Consider the following 13,728-nt stretch of genomic DNA (forward strand, 5'->3'; position numbering starts at 1 on the left):
GAACATATCTTATTGACTGCAAGCGAGAGAATTGTCTGAACAAAACTGAATTCACCGCAGTAGATAAGTCTGAAAATTGACTGAAAGACTGAAGATGAAATACTAATTTATTGTTCAGTCTTTTAGGTCCTGTTTAGATCAAAATGACCTTTACAGATTTTGGTTGCCAGTGATACATTTTTGTAGATATAAAAATTAATTAGAATATAAATATATTCGTCTGTTTTTAAGATTATGTTGAAGTCTGAGCTGCAGATTGTTGCTTTCTTGTCAGATTTGGCAGTCATTTTGCTTGACAAAGTTTCAAAGAAATCGAAATCTATGCAGACTATATTTCCTCAGCTGTTGTTGATAACGAAAGGTGTTGTACAACGTTTATGCAAAGGTAAAAGAATAATCCTTATATTATAGGTATAAATAAATTTCAAAGAAAAACATTCACACCCAATGATTTACTTATTAAAACGTGACATACTGTTTTGAATTAGAGATTTTACCTGTAAAAAAATACTCATAGCAAACAATGTTTATTAGTATTTTAGATGTTCTGAAAATTTGTTGGCATCTTTAGACACGTCTGATCTTCATTTATATAATTATGGTCTTAAAGACAAAATGGTCTCAATTTAATGATGATAATTTTCTCTACAATTTAGTGCAATATTAATAATGTGTGTGATTAAAACAAAATGCTAGTATCATTGCCAGAATTTGTCTACCTTTTGAAAATTACGATTGGTGAATGAAGGAATATTTGTAGTAGGTTTACAAGCAATATAAAAGTAAGGAGATGTGGTATGATTGCCAATTAGGCAACTATCCATCAGAGTTCAGAAATCAGCAAGATCATTTGAAAAGAGCTGCGATACCGAATCAAGGAAACGTCGAAAATTGTACATTTGTTGTATAGGAATATTATTTTTTATTTTATTTTCTACATAAGGAAATGCCTGTACCAAGTCAGGAATATGACAGTTGTTTTCCATTCGTTAGATGTGTTTGGGCTTTTGATTTTGCCATTTTATAAAGGACTTTCCGTTTTGAATTTCCCTTGGAGTTCGGTATTTTTGTTATTTTACTTTTTTCAAGATGAAGAGTTCAGAATGATGAATAACTGAATATTTGCATTCATAAGATATTAAGGGTATAATAAGGTCTGACTCTGATTGTTATCATTTTGATTTAGATGAAATATTCGAAAAAATATTCTTTGATTTGATTAATATTATAATCCAAAACATACTAGTATCATACTGTTTCAATTGAAATAGTTTACTACCATTTAATTTATTTTGAATATTCATGCACGCAGTTCCCCAAGAAAGGTAAATATATAACAATTATTTTATAATTCTGTTTGTTTTGGGCATGCATGCTTTGTTATATTAGAGTTGACGATTGAATGATGTTTACTGTATTTATAATTATTTGTTGGTGTGGATATATTGATATTCGTTGGGTAAACATTTTAGTGCATTTTGTTGGTATAACGAAATCACGAGTGAAAAAACTAAACGATATATAACTTTATAACAATATCTTCATTCACAACCAGTAACATTTCTTCTATCTTATTTTATCACTTTTCGTAGATACAATGTCAAAGGAACCGAAACATGTTCATTGTGCATGAATAAAAAAGGAAATTAGATCTTTTAGTGTGCTTTAGAGATTTTGACTTCAAAACTCCAAACAAACAATGCCTTTTTTAGTTAATGTTTGCCTTTTGCATGAGCTTTTCATTTAAAAGGCAAAATGCTGATATTTTTTCTTTATCTAAAAAAAAAACAATCCTGTGAACTCTTCATAAGCTCATGTTACTGAAACAGCATCTTTGACATTTCAAGGCTTTGTCTTTATACAAAAATGGAAAAAAAATGTAGCCCTTAGTTGCAAACACAAAATGTAATCTACATAACAAAATATACAGTACATTCCTTAAACATTTCTGATTTGCCACTTCTGCTTTAAAAATACAACAGCATTTTTAAAATTGGTGATGTGAAATTTTGTTTAATAGCAGTAATGACAGTAGAGTTCATGTCAAAATTTATATTTATTAAAGACAATATAAATTTGTAGTTAATATTTAAAAAAAAATGTTTTTGGCATATATGTATTGGCTATACAGTTTGAAAGAAGATATTAAAAGATATAACCAAATCAAGACAATATATTGTTTTTACTCACAAACGATACGTTTTGGTACAAGTAATTAATCATATGTTCCTAATATACAGGTTCACACTTGCCAAGAACAACGGCCGAATATCAGATGAAGTTGTGTAGGATTTCAAATTTATTCATCGATACTACAAAGATCAGTCAAATGGACAGACTTCATATTCTCAATCTCACTGAACCACTACTCTTCAAAGAATCTAAAGACATTGTACAGAATATTGTGTATTTGTTTTCAAAGAATAATCACATGTCCAAAGATATAAGAGAAAAGGTCAGCAAAAATATTGTCCACCAGTTATCTGTAATTAACTTTAAAATAGACGGAGTTATTCATCAGTCAGCCAATGTAGGATTAGAACCGTCATGGGTAACGTTTGCAGGGACAGTATCTGAAGAAAAAAATGTTGTTATGCATGCTCTGATTCCTACTCTTCATTGTATAAGTGAAGGGAGCATGGCAGATTATAAACATAAAGCGAACAAGGGTGAAACCAGAAAGCATTTGAATACCCTGGATATCCTGAGACATCTACAAGATGAAAAGGTTCATCATAATTTGATTCAACTGATTGCGTTTCAATGTAGACCTCTACCAATATTTTATATAACAGACCAGTCAATAGATTATGACTTAAACGCACATCTGTTAGATGCAAGAAAAGTCTTCAAATGGATTTCCTACAGAGAATTAACCACAATGGTGGCAGATGCTGTAGATGCGGTAGGGTATCTCCACAACAAGGCAGTCATCCATCGAAACGTGACAACATTTGCCTATAGCCTGAGGAAAAATAATGTTGTTTTGCACGATTTCAGCGTTTCAAAGGTTTTAGGAAACAATACTGGATTTATATCAGGTTATTCTTATATATAATTTTGTAATTATACAGTTTTAATGAGTTTCCCTTACAACAGTAGGCGATTTCATTCTAATATTGTTTTGTCTGTTCACTTTAGACTTAAAAAAAACAATGTTCAAATACTGAACAAATTTAAAGGGATAGAATTCTCAGAAAATTCAACAAACGATTTTGCATAGAATTAACAAATGTTACGATATTTTTATATTCACGTACCTAAAGTACCAAACGAAGGACTTGGTCGAATTGTCAGATAACCACTTAGCGCAAACTTGTTCTCGCATTAGTATTTCTACTCTAACAGGCATAAACTTTCAGCGTGTTTATTTGCAAATGCGTTTTGTTTGCACTTTTGAATGCTAAATTCTCCCAACAATGGAATATTATGGAATAGTGCGACGTTACGCATATTCATACCAGGTACTTATATACAAAGATATATCTAATATAGAGTATGAAATTGCGGAGCTGTATTGGTTCTGCCATTATGAATGTTATTCAAAACTGATGCCATGCTATTTGATCTGAACGATGTCAAAATCCAAGGTCTTTTCGTTAAAAAAAATCCGTACGTCTGACATCTGTTTCGTCCCGATTTCCGTCCACTTCAGGTAATTTGATATAAACATAATGGCATTTTGTAGATGTCCACTTTGTTAGAGTATATAGTATTAAAGTAACAAAGATCCCTATCATGTTGAATATTAAAATCATTTTGATTTCAATTTGTTAACACATGAATAAATGAAAATCAAATAGACCTAACAAGGAAGTGCAGTCCGGTTCAAATTTGCTCAGAGATGAAAACATTTTATAAGTAACATTTCATATTGAACGGACAATATTTAAAAAGTGTTATTTTCATATTCCTACCACTAATGTAAATTCTGTGAATATGAAGTAAAATTCGCTTAAACTCAATAATTTCAGGTAATCTGGTACTACTACATTCTACAATTCCAATTCTCCTGTAACATGTGTAACTTGTAGTAAGAGAAATTTCGCTTTTACTTTATTAACCACCGCAAATGTATTCTATAAGAAACTAATAATCGGTATACATGAAATTTTCTTTTTATATACAGATTTAGAAAACACTCAGATTCCTGTTTTATGGTCAGCTCCCGAAAGTATTTTAGAGGACCACTATGATACTAAAACAGACACATGGATGATAGGCCAGTTTATTTATGAAGTATTTACCCATGGTTGTCATCCTTACACTGAAGTGTACGGAACTCCAACTGAACAGCTGTTAGAATATGTGAGTAGCTTCAAGAACAACATAAATGACACGGTTGATATTTCTCGCCGTATAAATCTGATAAAACAATAGAATGGTGGCAAACAGAAATTGCCATAAAATATAAAAATACGAATGTTACACTTTCAAATTACTTTCTGCGAAAAACGAAACTGCACCAAAAACCCTTCAACTCCCATCAATGTCGAATTTATGAAAATTATTAATTAACTCACTGCTGCTGCTGCATCAATAATAAGTGTGCAGACAAAATCCTTTGAAAATTCAGGTCAACCAGTTGTTACAGTTAATCATACAAAACCATTCTAAAACATTTTTTATTGAAGACATCAACATTTCCAACAAGCAACAATAAGTTTCGTTAATTTAGACAAAAAAAAAAAATATATATATACTTCACAAATATAACATATAATAAGTTCAATCGGCAAATTTTTTAATCAAATATGTAAGAATAAACTTCAGATGCTTAAACAACAAAATCGAAGCACAATTTCATCAATTAAAAATTGACAGTAAAAAAAAAGCTTATCTCCAATAATTTCAGTGATGTTTTTTCTACCACCCCCCACCCCCTCCCCCATATAGAGATTGCCTTAGTCTTATTTGGTACATATTTTCTGAATAATCGGGTGTAAATACTCTTCAACTTCAAATTTAGTTTGGCCTTCTTACGGTTTTGATTCGGGCGTCACTGTTGAGTCTTATATAGACAAAAAGAGCGTCTGGCGTACAAATTTCAAAGTCTTGTATCTTTGAGGAGTTTTTACTCTATTTTAGATTGTTTTTCAAGATTTAAAGCCACAGAAATGGCCATGCATTCCAAAAGACATACATGATATCATAATAGGATGTTGCATGACGAAATCAGAGGACCGTATAGATATATGTAGGATAGGAAAATTACTTAACAGTATACTTATTACTCTTAACGGAGGTAACATACATCAGAAGTTTGGTAAAGTATTTGTTAACAATGACATTAAGTGCCATTCAATTGCTTCAAAGCAATTGCATAACAGATAAGAAGCAAAGCGTAATTTTGATTTACTAAGTGTTGTCGTCTAAAAATACAGCATAATTCTTTGAGTTGTACTTCAAGCAGCAACGTTTTTGGAGAGTATGTTTTTGTTCGTCAATCAACTCTCATCTCATTCTTCATTCAGTTAATTTGTAATATGGATAGAACCTTAATCTTTTGTCAAACAAATAAAAGGATATATCTGGTATCCGGCAATGAGATAGCATCTGAACAACACAAAAAATTTAAAAGCCATCTAAGAGGTCAAAATACGATCTTAAGCAATAGATATTTGTATTTTCAATATGTAGGCAATCCAAAAGAAATTGTATCTAACATTTTTATCGATGCACGTGTGTTTGGTTCACTTGTAGAGTTTTCCTTTGGAGCTCCCAAAGAGAAGCACCGTTTACCGGATTTGTAATAACATAAGCAACACGACGGGTGCCACATGTGGAGCAGGATCCGCTTACCCTTCCGGAGCACCTGAGATCATCCCCAGTTTTTGGTGGCGTTCGTGTTGCTTAGTCTTTAGTTTTCTATTTTGTGTCATCTGTACTATTATTTGTCTGTTTGTCTTTTTATTTTGGGCCATGGCGTTGTCAGTTTGTTTTCGATCTGTGAGTTTGACTGTCCCTCTGGTATCTTTCGTCCCTCTTTTGGATAAATATCGTATCATGTTTTAACAATCTTAAGTGGGTTGAGTCGACGATAATTAAATATTTATGTGATTTTACAATTTTTCGTCAGTTTTAGTTGTTTAAAGTGATATTGGTCGGACAAAGCGGCATAACTCAGATCTCTTTTGGTAAAAACTGTATGTTGTTTACTACTATGGTTTTTGTTCTCTTGGTTATAGATATCCAATACAAAAAAAAAAGAATGAAACAAAAATAAAAGATTGGATGCCTTTATGGTATTAAAAATCTGTGTAAAGGTTCAGAGTGATGCATTCTGAATAATCGTTATGTGAATTTATTTATGATGCAAAATACTATTCATTAACACTTTTTTGATATTCCTTTTTAACCTTTTAAATTTTTTTAGGAATGCCAACACCATGTAAAGCTCTTCATCATTTCTTTATAAATAGGTTGTGAATAAATTTATCAGAGCGTGTCAAAGATTTACTATCAATATAAAAACAAATAACTACAAAAACTCTGCGATAGGGCAAAAGTCAACCAGTGATAAGGCTCCTACATGAGAGAAGAACATATTCATTAGACGGGATTAAAATAGTTTTCTCAACATACCACTCGGTCTGTCTTTTTGAATTCATTAGTGCGGTAACAAAAGTCGCACATAAGAAAGCACAATAGACAAGGCAAAAGTATTTATATCGAAATTTCTTTTTTGAAAAGTTAGAAGCGTAATTATATTATTAACTTGTAGATGAATTTTTAGTACCACTGGGTCCATGGCACTTCTGGTGGAGTTTCATTCCAGAGGGTATCATCAGCTCAGTTGTCAGTATTTTTGTGATGAAATAAAATATCATTAATATAATAATTTTTCTGTAAATTTACTTTTTATAAAATGTTGAAATATTGTAAAAAAAAGGTTTTTCTATCCCCGGGTAAAAATAACCATAGGCTTATTTGGAATTTTTCAAAATTTTGGTTATCAATGCTTTTCAACTTCGTAATATTTAATTTGTGTTTGCAATTTTGTTGATCGAGCGCCACTGATAAGCCTTATGTAGACGAACGCTTGTCTGTCGTAAACCTGGTATATTTGATGAGTTCTTACCAACTATTAGTTAATTTTAATTAAGTTAAAAAAGCTTTTAGTAACTTAGAGTACTCTTAGATCGGTACTTTCTGTCTTTTGTATCTGTCTTTTTTAAGTTGTTGTTTTATTTTGTTGTTGTTGTGTTTCGATTTGATGAGCCGAACCAGTTAACACTAATAATTACAGTTAGTTTTTATTCTAGGCTGTTACACCACTGTCCTATGTTAGAGGGAGGATTGAGCTCTTGAAAACATGTTATGTCGGGCCCTTCATAGCTTATTATACTGTATGGGTTTTGCTCATTGTTAAAGGCCGTTACATGACCTATAGTTGCTTTTATCCACGTCATTTGGTCTCTTACGAATAGCTGGATAATTGGTTATCATATGTGTTCTTATTGTAAATTAAGCATTTCTATGGTGTGTTTATGATTGAATTAATGATGTAGCTATGTTATCATATTACTTCAGGACGACGTAACCTGGTCTCGCATATATTTGAGGAAGACAAAAAATATCCCGAATTAGATCTTCAGCATGATGTACCTGAAAGGGTATGTTTCCTGTTTGCTTGCACTAACCTTAGTTTTCAAATTTCAATTTATTTATGAATATTTCAATTAGTTGAGTATCTGATACTCGATAAAGTGAATGAAATTTTTTAAGTAAATTTGGTTTTATATCATATTCATATTATATCGAGTATCATTTCTTTCTCTGATTTCAAAATTAAAGATTTATTTATTTTGTATAAAAGATCATTCGGTCTTTGTGCATTTTTGTGGAATAAAAATACTTCTGAAAATATTGGCATAAAGAACATATATACTGTTTGTTTTCAAAAGTTTTATTAAAGACAAGAATATGTTTTACCCAATATTAGGCTTTTTTTGCATATATAGATAATATTATATTTCAATTGTTTTTTAGGGTCTGCCTTCCTTATTTGAACAACTTAAACAGAATAACACCCAGGACAGACGTAAGCATCTTCTTCCTTTATTTTATTTTGGTGAATACAATAATCTATGACACATGATCTGGTAAATGACTAAGTTGGCCTTATATTTAACTTAATACATGTTTTAAACACATTTCATTTGTATTGAAGTTCAAATAATGCACGACTAAGAAATTGTAATATTTTTAAATGTCTCTTTTCATAAATTACATTTAAGATTGTTACTTGATAATAATAATGCTGATATTGATATTGTTGCCTTTGATTTTTCGTTGATTTTCAGATGTAATACGAAAATCATATTTCAACATAAGAAAGTCACAAAGGCGCATTTTAAACGAACTACAAATTACAAAAGCCGATATAAAGGCACCAGACCAACCTATCATTCAGGCAAAGGTTAGTATTAAATCAAAACGAAACCAAGGAATATATCACTATAGACAGACGAAACAAGTTTATTCTTTAGAAAAAAAATCGCGTCTTTTCATCAGTTAACTGACATGAAATATAAAAAAAGTAAATAAATTTAAAATAATAATAGTAATTACTACTTTTTCGAACTGCAACAGTGTAAATTTAGATAAAATGCAATACTTCCTAAGTTTATCACGAAAGAATACATTTGTTCTCTAATCTTTGTAAGTTGGAGTCTACTCTTTCTCCAAAAATGAATAGTTATGAGTTTGACTGTCCCTCTGGTATCTTTCGTCCCTCTTTTATGTATCCTATGAAATTGTGCTTATTTGAAAATTGGTATTAAAGTTCATCAAATATATACCGTTACGATAAATTGATACAAAAAAAATATAAAAAAGAGCTTACCACATTTTATGCTTATTAAAAATTTTTCGGAAATAAAAAAAAGAATTAGAAAACATCAATCCTGTAAAAGTAGATAGGGCTTTAAAATTACATAAACCACTTGACAAATTCTTGAATTATGTACAATATATTTGGTTAAATATCGTGTCAAATGTTTTCCTAATTTCTTAGCACAGTTTTATTGCGGTTTATGAACCAGTGACTGTAGATTTTGTCCAGTCCTTACCCCATCTCGACAAACAAACGTGTACAGAGATACTTCAAATGTTAGACACTCCTAGTAGAGAAGAAAGGAGAAATATACCTGGGAATAATCAATATTTACTGGTTAGTATTAAACCAACTAAAACGATAAAAATGTCTAGAATGAATACACAAATCGAGAATATAGGAATTCATTGAGTTAATTAAGAATTGTCAGACATTGGAACGAAATAGGGAAAAGTAAAGGACTACAATGCAGCTCAATATTATAACATTCGAACAAAAATGTAATAAAGCAATGTGTGGCATTTAAACATAAAGGCTATTTGTTATAGGAGGATGTCTTAGCGTTAGGTTATTATAAAATTTACTATAATAGACATAAGAGGTTTAGCTAGCTAAAAAACCAGGTTTAATCCACCATTTTCTACATAAGGAAATGCCTGTAGTTAATCTAGCAATCCAAACGTTTACAAAGGAATTCTATGCGACTGTCATACAAGTGAGAGGTTAAGCTAGTTATAACACCAGTTTCAATTCAGAATGTTCTACATAAGTATATGCCTGTACCAAGTCAGGAATATAACAGTTGTTTTCCATTCGTTTGATGTGTTAGAGCTTTTGATTTTGCCATTTGATAAGGGACTTTCCAATTTGAATTTTCCTTTGAGTTCGGTATTTGTGTTATTTTACTTTGTTTCCATTGGTAAATTCTAGCTTTTGGGAAGATTGTTACTATCATTACCGTGCATGTTAAGGATCTTATTAATGTTATTGTTGTACAAAATCAAGCAGTTGAATAATTCATTCACAATGTTTCATTTATAGAAATACAAACTTCATAAAAGTACAAATCTGTTAGAACTAGCGTTCAAACATTTTTGTGGTGATCCAGAAGAAAATAAATATGAATACCTGAAGATAGTACAAAACATAGTTAAATTCATTGGTGAAATGCATAAGCGTAACTGGATACTCAGAGATCTGTGTGCTGATAATATCTTCGTATTGGACACAAATAAGGAGGTATTCTTTAAAAATTTCATTAGCAGATAACAGTTGTGTACATAATAAAGGTAATTAGCGTTTTTTTACACGATCCATCCACAATTGACTTAAATCAGAGTTCAATAGTTTACTGATATTAAAATCTCATAAATCAATAAAGAAGATACATAATAAAACCAGAAACCTGAGGGAATCGCATGAACTCCGAAAGGAGCGAAACCTGGGGCGATGACATGATAAGCGTCTCCTGCTATGAATGTATCACCAGCCGTGTTGTTTTGAAAACAATTACAGATAACAAATCACAATATTCTCATGAACTCAGCCATGCAAAAAACTTTATGATCAATATCAGTCAAATATCAACAAAGAAAGACGGACATATCACTTTAAAGTTGCAATAAGCAGCTGGAATTTAAAAGTAATGTTAAATGTGACGTGGGTTGTGTTGGGCTTCATTCAGCGAAAGAAACTATTTGTTGATAAGAAAAGTTCATATCAGCAGAACATGTCCTTAAGTTCATCTTTACATGGGAATTAAAATCGAAGTCTAGAGAACAAATTTCTTCCGAAGCAAACACAAAGAAGACTGCAAAGGTATAGCAAAACAATTGAAGCCAAAAGTTATGGTAATAGGATCTTTTAACAAAAATAGGACTTAAATATGTGACATTAGTTGTTCTAGAATGGTATATATGTATAGATTCTACCACTGCATCAAGTGTGATACGATATTTATCCACTCGAGACAGTTAAATTTTCAAATGAAAACGCGAAGCTGGCCGAGCGTTTCAAATATTTAAATTTTAATTGTCGAGAATGGATACATATCGTATTGATTTGGTGGTGAAATCTGTTTCTCTAATGATTAATAGACGATATACAGACATTTTTAATCCTTCTTTTCGAATGATCTGCAAAAAGATGTGTTTTCTATGTGACGTCATCAGGCATGGTCGCCTTTTTTCATGACTCACAATAGGAAATTAAAAGGAAAGAAAGTTTGACGTCATAATCAAATTTTGACAAAATTGAATGAAGAACTGAGATCAAACGAACCACATGTTGATTAAATAAAAATAATCAACAGGTCAGGGAAAGGATAAATCGGTAAGAATTAGTGAAACCAATATATCAAATCGGTAAATGGATTTAAAATCTACAGTTAATCATGAAACATACAATAGATAACGATAAACCAAATTCGTTATTACGGCCGTAAACAGCTGACTGAACAGTTTAAATATAATACAACATAACTGAAGAACTGAAAAGGCACAGTTTCTATGAAAATATCTTTCCTTATACTAGTTTAATTACAATTACAGATAACTGTGGCACGACTTGGTCGAATGTTGTGGTTTGATTCAAATGGCGTCTTGGATGATTGTATTATTGATGAAATAAAAGAGGACAGGAGACGCTGGTGAGAACGTACTATCGTGTATATATAGTTTCAATTTGCTCTGATAACAAAATGTTCGCACCTAAAAACTTCCGGTAACAGTTTTATTTCTTGCATCATATGTTATGGCAAGCCATAAACAACTAACACGCAAAAATAAATATCAAGACTTGAAAATAAACATCAAAAATATATACATACACCAAGGAAAGAAAGAGGTTTTTCATCGGATCTTGATGCAACTTGTTTTGAATAATTCTAAAAACAAAATGAGACTCCATAATTGTTTTATTATCTTAATCTGTTTTCCTGTTTTCATGTTAGCAGTGTTGTGTTTTTTTTTATAATTTCTAGGTAATGACATAGGCATTGAAATAGAGAAAACAACCCCAACTATAAATGTCATTCCTTAAAGTGTGCCATCCATTGTCTTGGCACTTATTTCATGGAAAATATGTTTTTTTTTTAATTTGTTCTTGCAATAATTTAAAGAAGAGAAAAAAAACATCCGAAAACGAATCAAAATCAGTGCTTACAGTAAGTGTTTCGGAAGAAACTTGATCAAGACCAAAGGTTTTAGGTGTATCAAAAGCATAAGGAGCTAGCACAGGACATTCATATCGTATGCAACAACAATTAAAATTATTTGAAAAGCGTGAGATCCATTTTCTTGTATCTAAAATAAATGATCAAAAAGAAGAAAAAGAAATCATGAGGCATGCAAATATCTTAAGTCGAAGAAAGACAAGCAACACTATGGTCAGAAGGAAATAGAACGAACAAAAAAAATTGTCCATACAACATTTAACGTATTCAACGTTCTAGTGAAAGTTGAGCAACACGTACCTTACTAAAATTCAAAAGTGAACCAAAATTTTGACGAGAGTAGGTACATCCTTTAACACACGTGGCGTCCGTAGAAAATGTGATATAGATAACATACCTATATATATAGGTAAAATTACAGTAAATAGGTGAAAAAAATTAATTACACGTTATTACTAAACAATTCAGTAAATACCTGTTATTACTAATCAATTTAGTAATTACATGTATTTACTGATTGTTTAAGTGATTAAAGGTAATTACTGATCTTCTTTGTCATTTTTACAGCTATTTACTAACTTGATATTTTTGTTTCACAAATTTTTAACATAATTCAAGAAAGCAAATAAGAAAGTAAAAGGTAGGGATTATAGGGCTTACTTTAGGGTTAAGGAATCAAAGGTTCTTCAAGACTGCGTGTTCTTTATTTACAGTTTGTGTATTGAAACTGGAAAATTGTTATTTTTTTAATTTTTGAAACTCACTGAAATTCATTTGCAACATGCAAGACAATGATGTAAATCCATGCAACGACAAGGATTAATAAATTTACAAATTATCTCAACCAATCATGTGTATTGTCACCAATTAACAAAGAATGAATGCCTATTTACACAAAGCAAGACATATAATATAAATCCATACAACAACCATGTTTAATTCACAAATGATCTCAGCCAATGTTGAAGTCCGTACGGTGACCTATAGTTGTTAATTTCTGTGTCTTTTGGTCTCTTGTGGAGAGTTGTCTCATTGGCAATTATACCACATCTTCTAATTTTTTTTTATATTGTCACCAATTAACATAGAATGAGTTACACAAAACGTTATACTTGACACATTTGCATGTCTTTCCTCCACAATCTGTTTTGCATGCACAATTTACGAATCCCTGCCCTAGCTGTAGGCGCACTGCTTCCCTAACGCTTAACTCGACCTGGGTATTTGCATCTTGCAAAGCCAACGAATGGATTGCTGAGAAAGTGAATTGATTTCTAGAGAAAGATCCATATAAAATTCCGTCCTTTGAGCAGAGATGGAATTGGTCATTTGTCTAATCATGTACTTATTTACATCATTAATCACAAAGATAAATGGGGGAAGGTGTGGATACGACAAAACTAGTTTAACCCTGCTGGATATTGCATTGGCCTGTCCCAGGTCTGGATTTAAAGACCAAAACAGGACTATTGAATAGCTTGTATAGGTTGATTTTTTTGAAATACAACAGAAATGTCATGAAAACCGTTAGTAAAAGATTGTAATAATTTTTTGTCTTTTTTGGTTTAATTTTTTTTTTTTAATTTCAATCTCCTGATTATAGTGTTTATCTTCTCCTTTGGCATTACGACTATCACATTTTTAGTTGTACAATTTGAACAACTCCTTTGTGTGAGTGGGGTGGTTCTGGATACAGTGTATGGGGTATATTCCAAAG

General features: G+C 31.2%; 1 protein-coding gene across 2 annotated transcripts in view; it reads left to right on the forward strand.

Moving 5' to 3' along the window:
- The window catches only part of LOC127703094 (uncharacterized), a 29,165-nt gene that overhangs the window by 8,394 nt on the left and 7,043 nt on the right, over positions 1-13,728 (forward strand). The window contains exons 4-13 of one of the 2 annotated variants that reach the window (XM_052207516.1): positions 232-385; positions 2,241-3,041; positions 4,130-4,308; positions 5,089-5,245; positions 7,534-7,616; positions 7,993-8,044; positions 8,307-8,422; positions 9,020-9,175; positions 9,881-10,078; positions 11,389-11,486. In XM_052207516.1, the coding sequence (XP_052063476.1) occupies positions 232-385; positions 2,241-3,041; positions 4,130-4,308; positions 5,089-5,245; positions 7,534-7,616; positions 7,993-8,044; positions 8,307-8,422; positions 9,020-9,175; positions 9,881-10,078; positions 11,389-11,486 (1,994 nt within the window). The remainder of the gene's footprint in view (positions 1-231; positions 386-2,240; positions 3,042-4,129; positions 4,309-5,088; positions 5,246-7,533; positions 7,617-7,992; positions 8,045-8,306; positions 8,423-9,019; positions 9,176-9,880; positions 10,079-11,388; positions 11,487-13,728) is intronic. The other variant, XM_052207517.1, reaches the window with a different exon arrangement.

This window comes from Mytilus californianus, unplaced genomic scaffold (assembly GCF_021869535.1).
Source record: "Mytilus californianus isolate M0D057914Y unplaced genomic scaffold, xbMytCali1.0.p SCAF_5, whole genome shotgun sequence".
Lineage (NCBI taxonomy): Eukaryota > Metazoa > Mollusca > Bivalvia > Mytilida > Mytilidae > Mytilus > Mytilus californianus.